This window comes from Lipophrys pholis (genome assembly GCF_963383615.2).
Source record: "Lipophrys pholis genome assembly, chromosome: 3".
NCBI lineage: Eukaryota > Metazoa > Chordata > Actinopteri > Blenniiformes > Blenniidae > Lipophrys > Lipophrys pholis.
Window position 1 is genome coordinate 17,197,434 of NC_137627.1, and position 18,627 is coordinate 17,216,060.

The 18,627-nt window shown below is 42.4% G+C and overlaps 1 protein-coding gene across 1 annotated transcript; it reads left to right on the top strand.

The window, feature by feature from the left end:
• The first annotated feature begins 2,562 nt into the window (after positions 1 to 2,562).
• On the top strand, positions 2,563 to 6,245 carry rnf26 (ring finger protein 26). The gene has a single exon (XM_080460167.1). It carries the CDS (start codon positions 3,022 to 3,024, stop codon positions 4,369 to 4,371), a length of 1,350 nt encoding a protein of 449 aa, XP_080316293.1. The 5' UTR covers positions 2,563 to 3,021; the 3' UTR covers positions 4,372 to 6,245.
• Positions 6,246 to 18,627: the final 12,382 nt, after the last annotated feature.

Here is an 18,627-nt window from a genome sequence, read left to right on the forward strand (position 1 = left end):
GATGTTTTCAGACATATTTGAAGCGAGGAAGTGTCCTAGCGCGTGAGAAGCCTAATTTCTGTGAATTAGTCATCCATGAGCCCTCAGCTCTTTGTTGGAAAGACCCTAGTTTGTCTTTTTGTGTTGGTTTCATTCAAATCAAGCTTCTATGGGTTCATGTGTTTCTATCCCATTTAAATATTTGTGGTCTTTATACAATAGAGTTTTTTATTCAAGTTGCCAGGTAAGATTTAATGGGATATTGCAATGTTTTTCATTACTGATGTTGCTGGATTATTCAGCTGACTGTTGAGTACAAATTAAGATAATAACACCTAGTGTAAAAACTCCATGTTGTGGATTTGATTTGCCAACAAAAGGACAAATAAAACAGGAAGCAGTTATGTGTTAATTAGCTCCGATCATCTTTGTAAGACAAAAAAAAATGATTCCAGTGAAATCAGAGGGAGCTGGTTTCTCCTCAGACGTACACAGGAACGTTTCAACCATCCATTAAAGAAGAGTTGCAGATGAAAGCGTGCCTTTTCCACCCCCTCGTCTTTTGAAAGGAAGGATTTGGTGGACCCGAAGACAAACAGAGGAAGCTGCCTGCTGGACCAGAGGGAAGGGGTAGCTACCATATAAGGAGCAGGTCGACATGTAATGCACAAGACCTTTTATAGCTCCTTGGGCTCCTCCTATGTACAGTGTCCCATTTGCATCATTAAAATGCTTAAACAAATGCTGTTTGTCAAGCATCCAAAATATAAGAGCAGGATTTCCCATGATCGTATCAGTCAGAGTTTCCCTTGTGAGAACAAGGAGCTCAACTCAGAGCTGCTCCGATGGGGAGGATGAGGCACAAGGCAAGGAAGGAAATGCTGTTGATATTGTTCAGGATTGCAAAGCTGTTTTTTTTGTCATTGTCATCGAAGTAGCTGATGTAATGGGAGAATGTATCACAATAAGTGAGATTGCGTTCATGCAAATGGTACGGCTCGAGAAAATTGGAAAATAAAAGGTTTAAATCACTGAAAGTGATGCTGGGGAAATCGGTTTTACTTCCCACACACACACATGGGGTGACGGTGTTTTGGGGTTTGCCTCTGGGGTTGTGGGGTTTTTTGGGGTTGTATTAACTTACATTCCTGTAGGCTTATTCACAAATTGATCATAACTACTACCTGAATAGAATAGAATAGAATAGAATAGAATAGAATAGAAAAGAAAAGAAAAGAAAAGAAAAGAAAAGAAAAATAAGAAATACATAGAAAAGAAAGTTGAATATCAAATAAAACAGGGTATAAATTAAATAAGCAATTTCAAAAATTAATGACGTATGTACAAAGCTTAATGGTGACTAATATATTCACAGAAATGAAACAAAGCAAACACTATTTACAGGAACGAGTAGTAGAGTGTTATGATGACAAAAATGAAGGATTTCCTGTGGCGCACTGCACTGCACTTTGGTGGAATGAGTCTGTTTCTGAAGGTTGAGACCTCTGAGACCATCTGTACACAGTCCATCTCCACCCCCACCATGTCACTGGCCATTCTATTGAGTTTGTTGAGTCTATTGTTATCAGCCACCCTCAGCCTGCTGCCCCAAAAACATTAACCTTGACCTAACTGTGACCTTTGTCTACCTTTGAATAATATCATAACCTAAATTAAAGAGTTATTACAGTTATGTGGAGGCAATTCTAAGCACACATAATTAAACTCACATTATTAATTTATGCGACCACAAAATGTATACATACATGTGCTCAAAAAATGCAACAATAGAAGAACATTTAATGTTTCTGAAACAAAAGGCAGAATTTAAAACACTTGAATACAATCGCACAAAAAAGCTTCTTCACTCAAATTCATTTTGTTCAATGTAGAAACTGTGAGAAAAAATATGTCACTAGTTTATTTGTTCTTCTGGACTCATACAGTAACATATCATTAACCACACTTGGTCTAAGCTTTTTTCATCCCAAGCCAAGTGTAGTATAATATAATAACTATAGTATAATATCTTACAGTATAAATCCACAGTTGGTTTGGGATTATTCTATGGTATATCAAATATTTTAGCACTGTCACCACTATAATTTCATTGTCATCATTATAACTCCTACTACTGACGCAGTAAAAAATTATACATGTATATCATTTTAAATGTAATGCTATGCTGTGACATGAAGCGTATTTCAATAAAAGTATTGCAGATCTGTTTTGTATATAATTCAACCAACTGTGAAAAACTCTGTAAGAAAATCTACCTAAATTAATGAAAAATAATATTAACTATATCAGATAAGAAGAAGAAGAAGAAGAAGAAGAAGAAGAAGAAGAAGAAGAAGAAGAGTGATAATAAGAATAATATTTATTATTTATTTATTATTTATAATAATGTTTATTATATTATTATTATTATTATTATTATTATTATTATTATTATTATTATTATTAATGTTGCTGTTGTCGTTTATCTTTGCATGATAGCGTACAGAAATGCACATTTTGTTTTGTTTTCATCTGACGTAATTTAAAGTCCGTTGCTGCGCATGCTTAGTATGGAGAAGTGAAGTCAGCTGACCAAAACAAAAATGGCGGCCACGGTAACAACTGCAACCACATCGACGCGTTTTGTGCGCTTTTCTTCTTGTTTTTCTTTTCTTCGGTCTTATTTTTGCAGATTGGATGCTTTGTGAAGTTACGCTTCACCTGACCAAATGCTTCCGGGATGTTTTTTGACCGATGAGCGAAAGCGAAACGCTAAAAACAAGCGGAAGCGTGTGTTTCTGATTTGAAAACAAACATCCGCCCGAGAGACGCGTGTGTTCGTGATTTCACTCCGTCGCTTCAGTGGCAGCAACATGAAGAAAACATGAAAAAAGAGACTGGATGGAGCCGTGCTTTTTCACGAGATCAAGAGGCAGCGGTCCAGATAAGATGTGACGTTTGAACGTGTCAACAAACAAGTCATGGACTTTAACCTGGGCGCGACCTGAGAGCTCCACGCCGAGAGGTTGATGATACACGAGAATGGGTTTGGTCAGCTTCGTGATCTCCACAGTAGGACGATGCTTGGACACGGCGTGTCTGTTGCTGGATCTGAACTTTGTGGTGGTGCACACTGTGGTGCAGACCATACTGGCGGCCGTAGCCTTCATAAACAGCCTGCCTGCGCTCCTCCTCAGCTTGCTGCTGGAGCTGGGGAACTTCATGGTGTTCTGCCTGGTGTCCCTGACTGAGGCCATGTCGAACCTCGCCCACGGCTCGGTGTGCCTGCTGGGGAGTTTGTTGCTGGCTTTGGAGGGGCTGCTGGAGAGCCTGAAGATGGTGGGCTACCTGTCGCTGCACTACCTCCTGCGGGGGAAGGATCACCTGTGTCGAGGCTTGCTGTCTGTGCTGGAGGGCTGTGGCATCGCCGTCAGCCTGGTGGTCTACTTCACCAACACGGTGGTGAATTACGCTCTCATCGCCATGCAGAACGTGTACCTGGCCGTGGTCAGTGCGTTGCAGACGGTCTCCACCCCGCTGCAAAAGTTGGTGGAGCTCGTGCTGACCTCGCTCACCTTCCTGCACAGCACCCTGGTCGGCATGTCGGCTCTGCTTTGGTCCCCCTGTAAGCTGGTTTTGGATTTCCTGGTTTCACTGGTGCACATGTTCATCAGCATCTTCATCCTGAACATCTACGGCCTCGTGCTCACTGTCACCATCACTCTGACGACCACCGCCTACCTGAACCCGGGGCTCACCCAGCATGCAGCGCTGCAGATTATGGACTACCTGAGCTCCTTCCCCGCACTGCGCAGGCTCTACACGACTCTCCTCCACTTTACATCAGCTTTGTGGAGAACCCCATTGTTTGTACAGAGCAGCATGCAACACCTGCAGGTGATACTCCATCGCCTGCGCCTGCTGGAGAGAGGGCTTTGGCAACAGCTGTCTCGACACGGCAGCCAGCTGAGCCTGGCACTGCGGACACATTTGAACCGGCACAACGGCAACAGAGTGCGAGGCAACGGTGACCCAGCGGAGGCGAGGAGAGACCCACCAGATGGCCGAGCCGGAGAGGGCGCCCACCAGGAGCTGCGGGATATAGTCCCCCCCTCATCTAGTACAGACCGACCACTGAAGGAGCAGCTGTCCTCGGGCGATAAAAGCAAACCGGCATCAGATGAGAATCTGCTGACTCTTTTGAAGGAGCAGGAGGAGAGGAAAAAGTGTGTGATATGTCAGGACTGCACCAAGACCGTGGTGCTGCTGCCATGCCGACACCTGTGTCTGTGCCGAGAGTGTACAAACATCCTGCTGAGGCAGCCGATCTACCAACAGAACTGCCCGCTCTGCCGCCACATGATCCTCAACACCATGGATGTGTATCTATGAGAGGCCAGGAGGAGGGACTTATGATCAGAATCTCGACCCTGCAGATCAATCGCCACTGAAATGAAGCACGAATGACTTCATGTATTTAATATGTCTAAAGGACAGTTGTGGTTATATTTGATGTTTTCATCGTAATACCAGAATGAGACCAAAAATAGTTTCTATTCTAAAATAACTGTAATCTGAAGTGTGCAACAAAAGTAAAAAAAAACCAACTATAAGTAGTGGGAAAAGCTTGGTTATTAATAATAATGATAATTCCAGTTCTGGCTTCATTGAGATTTATTGAACTAGTTGTAGAAAATAAAATAGAGATTGCTGTCAAACTAGCTGAAATATGTGGTCTGTACTCTTTAAGAAACACAATCAGTGTTCGCACTCTACAAACTGTTCTTACTCTTTACATTCATTTTCAACACTGCTATCGTCGCTAACATGCAAACAAAATCCATTCGCTCTCTCAATAGTTTTCCCATCATATATGAAAATATTTAGTTCGGCAGTCTGATGGATATAAAAAATTGGTACTAAACCGTTTCACCACTAGACGCATGTAGTGTTGTTTTCCATGAATTTGCCAGTCTTTGCCTTATAGCAGTGCCCATGAGCAAGGTGTTAAACTTAGATGACTGTTGTTTTTTTTTTTTTTTCCTGAATATTGATTTTGGTTTTTGTCCAGTTTATTCTTCAATATATTAAATCCCTGTGCAGAGTTGGTGTGGTGTCAGGGAAAGACTCGGGTCTGTTTCAGACACAACATGTCCCTGTTTATTCCAGTGTTGCCACGTTGATGCTGAAATGTTTACTGCCGCTGGTGTCTTAAAAGATTGTGCTTCTAGCGGGCCAAGCTGTGAAAGAGAGAAGGAGGACACGTTGTGCTTTACCCCATGAGACCATAGATTATTCTTTCACATGCTGTATGTATGAATGCTGTACATCAATGTTTAATCCTCCTCCTGTGAACAAAGACCACTTTAATTTCTGCTGCATTTCAGTATTTCTGAGGTGGTTGTGTATAGAAAACGGGGGGGGGTATTTGTAGAAAGAAATGTGGGATTTTCCAGTCAGGCTCCATTCCACTTATTTTGCTCTATTGATCGGGCTTTTTCCAGTCTTCCACTAGAGGTGTGTTACAGTCACCACTGATAAATAATCTATAAATGGTTTTCCCTTTCTTTTGACATTGTAATAAAAACAGATCTCTGTCGTATAAAAGGACCATAACCTAATAAGGTTCTATAATGTAGATTGCATTTGTTTTCTCTCTTTGCTTCATAAGCTGGGGGGGCGTTGGTGTTGACCGCTGTTTAAAGTTTACAGGACGTCACTCATTGAATTATTATTGATGAGTCCGATTTGTGAAAAGACGGATGTGCCACCCTTCATCTGGGTCCACCTTGTTTTCAAAAGGCTTTTTTCTTTTTTTTCTTTTTTTTCTTTATATCGTTTAATGATTTAAAGAAAGACGACTTTTATGCATAATTTGTGTGTCCGCAGTTATGCAATACCGATGTTCTTCTGTTCCCTGCAGAGGCGTCATTAATGAAAGTGGCCTGAATGTCGGTGTTTGAGTTGAGTGATTTCTAGAGAATGTAGTTTTTGTACACTGCTCCTCTCAGGTATCCCCTCCAAAAAGAAGAAACTGATGGCATTGCTTAGTAAAGATGGTCATGGACTCATCGTGACCTGTGTGACCGTTGTGATCTGATGGCATGAATGTACTTCTTTTTTTCTTAAAGATGTAATTGTGTTTGGAATAAAACTACAATAGGACTGTTTTCTGCAATCTACTTTTTCAGCCCTGCACTCAGTTATGTCAGTCGTGTGCGTGCGTGCTCTGCAATCCAGTCTCAGCAAATGAATAAAAGGTTTTAAGAGCCCGTGGTGACACAGCGTCTTTAATAGACCTAAAGTAGTGAGAAGTTTAAAGTGCATGAGCTGTGGTCTGTACTCTGTGATCCTATCTGACTAAATAAATCCACCCAACATCAAACAGACGCAACAGAAGTCAAAACAAACATATTCATAGACAGAGCAGTGATTGCACTTAAATTTAGATGGCGTGTGCAATGTTAAATTGCAAATCGAAATTTAAGAAAACGGTGAGAGTAAAGAGGAAACTCACCTTACATATCCTGCAGAGTACTGAGCCCAGGAGCTTCAAATAAACCAACCAAGCTGATGCCAGAACGTATTGAAGGTGCATCTTGCAAAATTATGACTGACCAGCGAGGCCCTAATCAGATTACAAGCCACAGAGGCAGCTTTTCTCCTGTTTTCATTTATACATGAGTTTCACGTCTCAAAAAGAGATCGCACACCTGTGGTAAATAAGGAAGTGTGAAATAGTGCGACTAATACAACAAGACAGTGTAAACGCACATGAAACAGGAAGCTGACCTGCAAAACTCCGTGGCTGAACCCCCCCCCCCCCCCCCGTTCCCCCATTTGGATTTTCTTCCATCAGTACAGTGTTGTCTGACTGTGCTGCAACCCAGAGAAAACACAATAAAAGCAGGGGGGTTTTCCTCCCATAACCACATTTTGTCTTGTCACAGTAGAAGAAGCGCAGGTGTGATTAATAAAATTACTGGTGACTGAATCCGTTTAGCTCCCGGGGTGCTGCAGCTGTTCACCGAGGCTCTTTGTCACTCTGTCGCGACGATGTCCGTCTCATCGCTGCAGGAGGAGTCGCAGTGGTGTCAGAAAGGCCTCATTAGATAACAGACGGGAGCAAAACACTGAAATGACGCTCTGGTAGTATGATCCCACCACAGTTCACATGATGATGGATATCTCTGTTCCCTGATCTGGGAAGATAATCGATTTTCTTTAACTTTGTGACGTTATCGGACTGCAGATACAGAAACACCTGTGTCCGGAGACCGCTCAGCTTACAGCTCCAGATCTAAGTTTTGCTCTGTGAGTGACGGGCTCGAGGAGGAGTGGGCCCCATTAATGGTCAGCTGGGACCTCTTCCGTAAAGGAAGGACTATTCATCAGAGCCTCGTGGTTTACAGCTTCAGAGGCTCCATCCTCGTTCCCAATGTTCAGCCTAAAAATATCTCCTGATTCATAACAGACATCTGCTCAGATAAAAAAGAATGCACTCAGAGATATCAATAGAAACACATTCCATCTTAACGTTTAGCTTTTTTTAAGTAGCAGTGATATTTGTTTTATTATTATCTCAGTAATGTTTGCCTCTTCCACTTGAAGTTTTGTCTGACGTACCCGGAGTGAAAAGCTCCTCTGCTGTTTATGTGTTGGTCACCAAATTCATCTGGTGTTAAAAGAGGAGAGGAAGTCCGATGTCAGAAGAGGAGCAGGATGGAATAAACCAAGGAGAGTAGGGGTTTTTTTTTTTAAACTCAGGGGATCTGACCTCTTCGTATTGACCTTGTTTATCCTGACGGGGAGCGGCGTGGGAAAACGTTAACCTCCAGTGTGCTCAGGCTCTCGGGTTTTTTTTTTCTATTCATGTGTCGCATCTTCATCTCTTACTCTGACCCTTTCAATCCTCTAGTGGACGCTTTGAATTTAAACCTTTAACCAGAAGAGACCACAGCGTTTCTGGTCTGAAAGATGGTGAACAGACACCAGAAACGGTGTGAAGTCAAACTTGACCTCTTATTACTTCTCAACAGCTGAATATTTTCCACAACACTGGGAGTAACACTGGTCAGTCTGGGCAGTGAAGCAAAAAGGATCATACCTGTATCTTTTGATTTTCTATTCTCTGGGTGTTTTCTTCTATAATACGTCAATAATCAGGTTTCTTCTGTGTGCTTTCTGTGCATTTCTATCATTGCACTTTGGATATCCATGTCTCTCTTTGTTTATATCACTTTTCAGACTGGTAATGTAAATTAAACTTCAGTTCATCTCAGTTCCAACCAATTTGTTTGTTTGTTTGTTAGTTTATGGGACAATAATCCAAAGCTTAGGAAGCTACACAAAATAGACAATACATTACAGCTGAGTGATAAATACATCCCAAAAAATCATACATAGCAAAAAAAAAAAATGCACAGAGAATCCAGACTAATGATATAAAACTTGAAGTTGAATATATATGAACACACACATCCAATCCATCGACTCCTGTCTTTAGCTGTTCTTCTGTTCACTTTTCGTCAGTGATTCCAAAAAGTGGAATCATTCCCATAAACACCAGGGACTTTGTTAGTTTGACAATAACGCGGAGAGATAAAGAAAAGCCTGGCAGCTCATTAACATCGGGCCTCTGTCCAACATCGATTAAATGAAAGAGATTTGTTTTCATTAATCTTGATAATCCTGATTGTAGTGAACCACTGACGTGTGGAGGGATTAAAGCCGCTGACTTCTGAAGGAGGAAGCTGGATGATAGCCATCAGGTCGGAGGCCCGCCGCCATACTTAAACTTTCACCTTCAGACTGAAAGAGACGTGAAGCAGTTTGATGTGCCATTGTTTCAACACAAAAAAGGATCTTTGGGGTTAGAAGAGCACTGGGAAACAAGTCGGACAGATGCACTGTTGTTGATTCCAGGACTAAAGGACATCAAAGGATCCTGAGAGTGCCCAGAAAGAGGGACACAAATCAAGAATTACAGATTGTCTTCTTTGTTTCTCCTGCTTGTAACCAGGAAAGAAATTATTCCTGAATTTACGACATTGGCCACTTTATCATATTTGTCTCATATCCTCCTGTGTTATCTAAAAAGACTCTTCTTCTTTTATTCTCCTCTCGTGGCACAAATTTCTGTTTGTCTGAAGGAACCAGCCCTCGAGACAACAGATCTCATGATGCATGGATTTGTAAATGTATTCATGCATATTTGATATATACTTTAACCAAAGTAGGATTTTTGTGGTGCTGAAAGCCGTTTTATTCAACGTTAAGCGAGACAAACAGTAAAATCCCTGTGAGGTGATTTTCTGTGTGGAACTTGCATCTTCTCCCTGTACGTGCCTGTTTTTTGTTTTTGTTTTTTTCTCTTTGGTTCCTGGAGTTTCTGTCATTGGTTCATGTGTCGTCTCTCGAGATTCTTTGTGAGATTCTAACCCGGTCTCTAGTTTCAGGCTCCTTGGCTTCCCCTCCTCGCGTCTGATCGCTGTTCCCTGTACCTGAGTGTGTGATTGTCGTCACCTGGTGGCTTTGGGCTTTTATTTTGTGTTCTGTTCGTCGGTTTGTCTGTGTTCTCTGTGTGGCGGTGCTGCTTATTCCTTTGGCGTTCTTGTGTCTCAGTGCTTCTTGTGGCAAAGGTCCCTTAAACTCGGTTGTTGGACTTTTCCCCTTTCGTAACAAAAGGAGTTTCTTGATCAACAACAGCGGTGTGCAGCGTCTTGGGTCCACCTTCCCCGAGCCAAACCTTACAGTTTCCTCACTCAGTCCAAAAACACGCATTACGAGGCTGATTGGTGACTGTAAAGGTGTGAATGTGACAGTGTGGGTGAACAACGCCGCCACAGTCAGTTCAGATCAGTTCCAAGGTCATGCAACTCCATATAGAATAAAGCACTTTAGATCTTAAAAAAAATAAAATGATTGGCTTAGAAATTGAATTTTCAACAAATGAGCTTGTATCTGAGTGAGGAACATCTGTATATTTTATATTTGATTTAGTTTGGCATTGACTCACCGCTAACATTATAGTGTGGGAACAAGTTCAGAGTAAAACCAAGAGAGGGAGAAGGACAACGTGTTTGCTGCCACCTCAAAGATCTACTATCAATTCTAGTCTCATCAGAATCTCTGTAGGTGGTATCATGAGGTCCAATAACAAACTTTAAATGTGACAATGCGGCAGTCGAACTTTAAATCATTCACTCTGGCTCTGGCGGTTAATACGCTTCACTAATGGCATAATGTGGTGCAAGTGTGGGTGATTGAAGTCCACATGCAGGGGGAGTAACGACCATGAAAACACACCAAAAAAATCCCTTTTCTTATTTGAGTTATTTGTTCTATAAATATTACTCTTTTTTCTCTGCTTTGAATGAGCTGGACCCGGTATTATCTTTCTGTGTAAACGTATGAATTGTGCTGAAAAGCCTTTAAAGACTAAACAAAACTTCTAAATGCTAAATCTTAGAGCATTTTTATCTATTCTTATTATACGTCAAAATAGCAGGTCCATTGTCTGTTTTTAAAATTTAAATTTTTTTCTATTTTTTATTTCAGGCAAAAAAAAAAAAAAAAGCCTGAAAGGGAGTGAGAAGAAGAAAACTCATTTACCCCCCCACCCCCCCACCCCCCCCACCCCCCACCCCACCCCACACACACATTTTCAATTAATATTTACATAATGAACATCACAGTTACGTTTTCCATTTTTCTCTAAGTATGGATTCAAAACTGAAAGGCAGGCATCTATACACACTATTGAATAAATCATACAGCAATAGAATAAATGAGACATACCAGCAATGGTAATCAACAAAATACCAACAATGGTTTAAATAGCTTCTCTTTTCCTTTCTTGTATTTCTCCAGTTTCCTTCAGAACCGAACAGAACGGAGACTCCTGCAGTGATTTCTCTTTCTACTCAGAGTGGTTTGGCAGAAAGAGGTCAGAATGCAGCAATCTTCCAATAGCAAGCAGATTTATTCCTCATGACTCAAAGAAACGACCGTTGAGAGCAGCATAAAGTTCCTCTTGGAGATTTAATGCACTGACTGAGGGAACTGACAGTTTTCCGCTAAACCAGACCGAATAGAACTAATACATGTCCACAAAAACATCTGCCTCCTTTAACCTCTTCATCAGATAAGCGAATATATCGGGTAACCTCTGTTACTCTCCTTGTTAATGCCTCGGTCTGCCACTGAAAATATGAAAAACTGAGATACCGTGCTTCATGTGCGCCGTACATAACCAGCGGCACTATAACTAATGCATCAAGTAAGTATGTTAGAGGACAGTAGTTCTCAGTGATATACAAGAATGTCAGATCTCCGATGGAAAGCTGACTGACTAGGAATATAGGTCACAAGAATATAAACCTAAAATAGAAAGTCTTGAAATATTTTCCAAATGCAATCTGAGGATGATTATTGCTAATCGTGAATGATCTCAACTGTTTGCCATGTAGAGGGTGAGGAGGACCCATCCAAACCTTTTGAAGGACGTTCGAGTTCAAATAGTAGAACTTTCACGATAAAAACATTCAGAATAAAGGATTAATGATCCTTGTGAATGAAGTTTGCATGCTTTTCTTCCACTTTCTGAATCAAGCTTCTACCTGCTGACGTGTAACGTCATTCAGTTTTCACCAGTTTGTTTGCAGGGGAGGAGTTTTAATGATGCACTGTGTATTCATGCATTTATAATGAACAAGAGGAGAGTGCAGAGTGGATCACTGAAGTCCTCTTATTGATCAGTCTGGTGAACGTCTGCAAGCTCCGACACAAACATGGTTTTATTTCATGAAAGTAATATTGCTATTTTAGAGCCTAACCATTAAAACATGTAATGATCAATGGTTCAGCGTTCAAAAACTTTTCCCACTTCATGTTGATAACATGTTAAAAGGAAGTTTTCAGCATGGATTTTGGAAAGAAATACACAGTTCATGAATTCCGTCAGAGGAAAAATGACATGACTTCTTTGTGATGGGATGGAAAGTACCAGCTGGAACAGTCAACTAATAAAATACTAAATCATCCCTGTGTCAGTGCCACACTTAAAGGCTGAAGTGACTCTGCTCAGAGGCTTTTCTCCGGATTATCAACTGGACTGTGGTACAACACTGACCCCTGCTGGATTACAAACTAAACTTCATTCTGGATATACAATCTACACGTAATGTAGCTGTTGAATCAAATCAAAACGTGTTTAGATGATGAATTCATTTCAACTGCTTTGCTTTAATTATCTTATTTTTCAGAATCATTTCTGAGTGTTTGTTGTACCTTCAGCTGAAGACATTGTTATGTAGTTACGTAGTTTGTCTTTGGATTTCACCATCGTCAGGAGAGAACTACAAGAAGATCACTGATGCAGATCAGGAACATGAGCTTATCAAAATCTTGCAACATTCTGTTTTGTGTTTTGTTTTTATCAGGAGATGTATAGTATTTACGCTGAACTGAGTTCAACATATAGCTCAGCCCTCCACAGGAGTCCTCGCTCGTCATGGAGCCCCCTCAGTGAAGTGAATGACCCACCACTGGCCGAGAGGGTGGGAATCCCAATGAGAAGGTGTAACAAAGAGTCCAGGACTAGAACTGAATGGAGTTGAATGGAGAGTACAACATTTAATGAGATTGGAGACAAATGGCACTGAACTGAGCTAAACTCAGGCCCTGACAGTTGTGTTTGTCGCATCACAGCAATAATAACTTGAAAAGTTAGAAAAATATCCAAATGCATTTCTTGATTCCAATTATTTTAAGAGTGGTAAAAAAAAAAAAAGAAAAGAAAAGCTGTGGCTCTGCACCTTAATTTGCATATCAGACTTGTGCCTGTGTGGGGTTTTAGAGGCACTGAGATTTCATCCTGTTATCAAGAGAAACATAGATTGTCCTTTAGTGTGTGTGTGTGTGTGTGTGTGTGTGTGTGTGTGTGTGTGTGTGTGTGTGTGTGTGTGTGTGTGTGTGTGTGTGTGTGTGTGTGTGTGTGTGTGTGTGTGTGTGTGTGTGTGTGTGTGTGTGTGTGTGTGTGTGTGTGTAATGGACTGTTGCCCTGTCCACAGTGCACTCTGCCTTCGTCACCCTCACCCTGGGATTAGCTCCAACCACCCTGTGACTCTGAGCACGACAAAGCGAGAAAAGATGGTTAGATGAATATAAATATCATGTGATGACATGGGCCGATTGCTAAAGTGCAGATTCATCACGCATGCTGCAGAAAAACGCGCGAGCCAATCAATTCACTCGACGCCACAAATGGACAGAGGACATGAAGACTCGTGTGGCCAATCCAAAGGACTTTTGTTTTGTTTTTGCACTTAAGAAAAACCATTTACATCATGAATATCCTGGTCGAGTCAAACTCAAAGTCAAAGGGGAAGGACAGCTTTTGCAATCATCACACTCATATTCTTTCACAACCTTTAGACATTTTGTTTGCTTGCGTCTCTTCCCATGAATAATTTATGGGGCAAAATGTGACAAATGCTTTTTCAAGAGTAGCCTAAAGCGAGATTAAAAAAGAAATGAGTCTGTAGCAGAGGAGTTTGTGTGGACCCGAGCCGTTCTGTCTCTCCGTCTTCATCTGGAAAATGTTTCCTCTGTTTGTAAATCCTGCCTGAGACGGGCCACTTCTGTTTGTGTACTTGTGACATATGAAACAGCTGCGGGGTCGTCTGCTGTACTATTTACACAAACTTGGAACGTTTTATGTTGTCGGATCACATTACATTACTGCTGTTATTTATTTTACGATCTAATGTTTGTTTTCCTAAATAATGACATTAAATCATGCCGACATGGGATGGAGTTCTACGTTTAGCAGCATTTGACCCTGAAAGTGACGCCTTCAAAGGAATAATCCGACATTTGTGGGACTGTGCATGTTTGCCTCCCAGTAGGGAGTTACAGCTTTTTCCTCATATGATGTTTGTATTTTGAGAAGCATCTTTTTTTACTGGTATAGTGGATTAGTTCACATTTCAGAGCAAGCAAACCTTCAGTTCGAGTCCAGACTTTTCTCTGTGGAGTTTTGCACGTTCTACCTGTGTTGTGAGGGTTTTCTCTGGCCTATGAAGTTTCAATGAGAAGTGATGAAGTAAATGAAAGTGACTGTAAATGACGCTTCGTAACGTAAAAGTAGATCTTTTACTGGATAAAAGTTGTGCTTTGGGGTACTAAAAATGGTTACTCTGCATGAGCTTTCTATTGTTCACAACAGATTATGTTCAGCGGTTTGAAACACCATGACCAGACCAGCTGAGAATTCCAAGATTGATGCACCAAAAAAAACAAAAAAAAAAGGGTGTTTTATATTTAACGATGTATTCACATTGAGCTGAACTGAGGTCCCCTCATTCCCAGCCCTCAACAGCAGCCCTAAAAGCTTTTAATTTGACAGGATGTGTGCAATGTATTAGACATGCTGTAATGGCGTTTGTCCTCCTTAACTCAAAAGTAATGAGCACGATCAGTTCCAAAATAAGGATTTGTTTTTTTTCCCACAAATATTTTCTCTCCACTTGTGACAAAAAAAACAGTTTCTGAGGTTTGAATCGCAGCAGAACTGGCAGGATGGCAGGATGGGAAACTTTGAGGAGAAAGGTCAAACTAGACAAACCCTTGTTCAGTAAACACCCTCAAACCTTTAGTGCAACGTCAGGAAATTCATGAAATGTTCTTTACCTCGACTTAGTTATTTAGAAGGTTTGAGAAAATGTGTCAGCAAGATATTTACGGGCTTGTCGCAGCGATCTCGTTCTCCTGGGGAAACCTGATTTCAGCGTTTCCAACATTTCCTGTCTGGTCTGTTCGGGCTCACGCCGTCAGCGTCTCACACCCTGCGTGCGTCTCACGCCCTGCGTGCGTCTCACACTTTAATCCAGATGTCAAAGTCTCACTTCGTATTTCCCCTCACCAGTCAGACCCAGTATTTCAGGCGGTGATGTCACCGTCTGCTCGGCCATCCACTCGGAGCATTTACAGAGAGATTTACAGGCCGTGAACTAATGGAAATAACTGATTGATGCCAGGGGGGGGGGGGGGGGGATCGATTAACTCCTTGCGTCTCTCATCCCACCCTGAAGGGAATAGCTATGGGGATATATTTAGAAGATAATTACGTGTTGGAATCTCTGTGAGAGAGGGAGGGAAAATAACATATCCTCATGTGGTTCACTTGACAGGCACAAGCAGCCTTTCATGAGCTGCTCTGGTCTTGTCAGAGTTTTACCCTCCTAAATAAACATTTCTGCCTCGAGACAAAACGTCAAGAGACAAAAGGGAACGACTCGTCCCGGGTAAACCCGGGGGGGAACATCTTCTACCCTTCATCACTGACAGGGGAAAAGAAGAGGAGCGTTTCACACCGGCCGGCGCCGCAGTGAAGCCTGTCGTCGGTACTTGCAAGCGTTTGGTGAAGTCATTAGGAAGAAGTAAACAGAGTGAATCCGGTGGAAGATTAATATTTTCCAGCCTTTTTCAAACAAGGTATTTACATGCAGAGTTTCCAACTTTCAGGAAACGAAAACAGAATATGAAACTGGAGACCTTTTGCTGAGGCGTTGCTCTTAAGCAGAGTGTCTCTATACCACAGTGTGTGTCTCCGTGCTGCTGTGTGAACGCAGTCATTTATATTTTCATCTGCTCAGGTCAGAGGTTGTGTCGTCTCTGTAATATGTTACAGTCTCGACAAGCAAATGAGCCTTTCTTCTTTTTTTTTTAACTCTTGTCTCTCATAAACTTTAATATCTAACTTTGCTACATGTACCAAAATTATAGTTCATTTGAATTCATGCAATTAAAAATCAAGCAATAATTGAAAAACACTTCCTGGAGCGATGTACTGTCTGGTAAGACATTTGTACTGTAATAATTTGTACTGTGTGTATTAACTGCTTGAGTTTGAACTAAGGAGCAGGCTGCTGACCACTGCTCAACTGTTACATCGGTCTGTAAATCGCCTCTCCGAGCCCCTAACATATTTTCTGAGGATCCTTTGCGCTTGTTTACGAGCAGGTTAAACAGTAAAGACACCTGTCCCTTGGACTGAAGATTATTTAAAACAATATTCTCAAGGGGCAGTTAAACATGGAAGCTCTCGGCTGTTATTTTGCCGAGACATAATAAAACTCCTGAGCCGAAGATAGTTGAAAAAGTGCTTTTTGGGAATGTTGTCAGTGGCTTGAAGTTCCTGAAATGACATTAATTTATCATCCTTGGAAGGGTCAGACACTTCTGGTGCACCCTCATCAGCCCTCGTTTGTTTAATCAGCTTTTTCCTATTCGCTGTGTGCAGGTAGAAGTTGCACACAGCGGAAGGAAGGAACCGTAATTGACTGTGATTCCATAACGACCCACGACGGGGGTTCCTTCTTAACAAAACAGAACATAGCTATTCTAATGTTTTTTATTACAACTTTTATTTACAACACGGCGGTAACCATTGAGGGAGGCGTAAAATGGGAGTTATGTGCACAGTGGTCGGGATTCCAGAGAAATCATCTGTAGAGGCCAAGGTCCCCCCCCCCCCCCCGAATCACTCTCGCCACCACGTCGGGAGCCGCCAGACACACTGGGTGACGGGCGGAGGACAGGCTGAAAGGCCTGTGGTGCAGAATTGGTGTGGGGGAGTTTAGTGCAACTTTAATAAAAGTAATGGACTTTGGACAATCTGACTCTGCGTCTCTGTGGGGGAGCCCGGCGGGTGGCATGCTCAATGCAAGGACTGGAGACACATAAAGAAGGCCCCGAGGGACTTGAGGGCCACGTCTCTTCCCTCATGCTCTTCGGGATCTTTGCTCCTCTGCCACTTGTAGAAAGCGGCGTCGGAGATCACGCCCTTGTCGGCCAGCCAGTCGCAGAAGAACTGGAGGAGATCTGGAGAGGACGACAATGTCAGTTTGCTGCATCTGAAAATACTTTTGTCGAATCCGATTTCTAAAGTCTCACGAGCCGGTTTCCCGTGAAAGACCTTTTAATGGAAGATTTCACTGACACATTCAGCATGACTGCTTCAAAAAGCTGCGAGGATAATGTAACTCCTCAGGATCAAACTGAAATTAAATGCTTTTCTTTTTCTTTTCTTTTTATCAATTTGGTGTGATAACCAACAGTGGTATTTAAGTATCCAGTCATCAAACTCAGTTTCAAGCTCAGAATGTGCATTTGAGTGTGCAGCAGGCTGGGATTTTCTTCAAATGTTGTATTGAAAGGCTTTAGAACTTCTTGTAAGCCATCTCTCTACGTGTCGTTGGAAGTAGCACACTGGGATGCAGCACTTACATGGAGGATGACCGAGGGCAACGTCCAGCGCCTGAAGAGCATAAAGCGCCTGCAGCTGTCGCTCAGTGTCTGAGTCCAGGTATTCCAGCAGGACCGGCCGTCTCCTGTCCATGAGGCCCGGGTCCAGGAAGTGGTTGTCGTCAAAAGCTGCGCAGCGAAGCAGGAGGAAGGGTGAGCGCATGCCGAGCGGCTCCAAGTGGAGATATTCCAACCAGGTGGTGGCGAGCTTACCTATCACTGCTGACCGGCACACAGCGGTCATCAGAGCCCTCAGGAAGGACGGCGACCTCCTCTGACCTTCATCCAGGTTCGCCTGATAAACAGAGCCGAGAGGAAGAAGAGCACCGGTCAGTACAAACACTCCATCATGAACATATTGTGGACTCGGGGGGCCAAATGTAAAGCTCTTTAAAATAAAGGGGCTTAAAGCATTACATATGTATCGATGGAAAGAAAAATATGAAATTATAATCTGCATCATCGGCATCATCATCGTCATCTGCTGAGTGAACTACTGGCCTCATCAGCAACAAATCATAACAAATAATCAATAAAATATCATCTCTGCAGCCTTTTTTATGAGATATTTGAAAGGTTAATGTTCATACCTCTACCCAGTCAAAGACCTGCTGGTCACTGGACGTGTCGTCCAGGAGGAGTCTGTCCAGCTGGCAGCTCAGCTCCTCAGGAAACATCGTTTTAGTCGGCGCCGCGGCGGGGCTGGAGCTGTTCAGCTCAATCAACTGGCGTTTCAGTGGGAGATGAGATGAGAGAAGTGAATAATGTGATGAACACAAAAGAGATGAAGCAGGAGCCTCATATCAGAGGGTTTGTTTAGACCAGGCGTGTCCAAAGTCCGGGTCTGGAGCCAATCAAGGCCCACGGTCAGGTTTTTATGGCCCGCCCCCTCTGGCCTAAATGTTCTATTTTATGTCACAAACAAAATAAAGAAATTCAATATGGTTTTGCTTTTCCTAACTAATGTTGGTCGCGTCCATACAATGTTTGTAAAGCGTGAAATGCTTTTATGAAATACATGTTTGGAGGAGGTCAGTGTCACGAGTGGTCAACCAGCAGCCAAGGCTTTAGTTTCTCTCTTTGTCGCCGGCTCCGTGTGGCAGGTCTCTTGTTTCTGCTCTCTCAATCGCTGCTCTTGCTCTCTCTCCTCTCGCTTGTTCTGTCCTCTCTCTTGCTGCTTTCTTTTTTGCTGCTCTCTCTTTCGCTGCGCTCTCTGCTTTCTCACTCCCTGCTCTCTCTGCTCTCTCTCTCTGCTCTCTTTTGCTGCTCTCTCTGTTGTTGCTCTCTCTCTCTCTGCTCTCTCTCTTGCTGCTCTCTCTGCTCTCTCTCTCGCTGCTC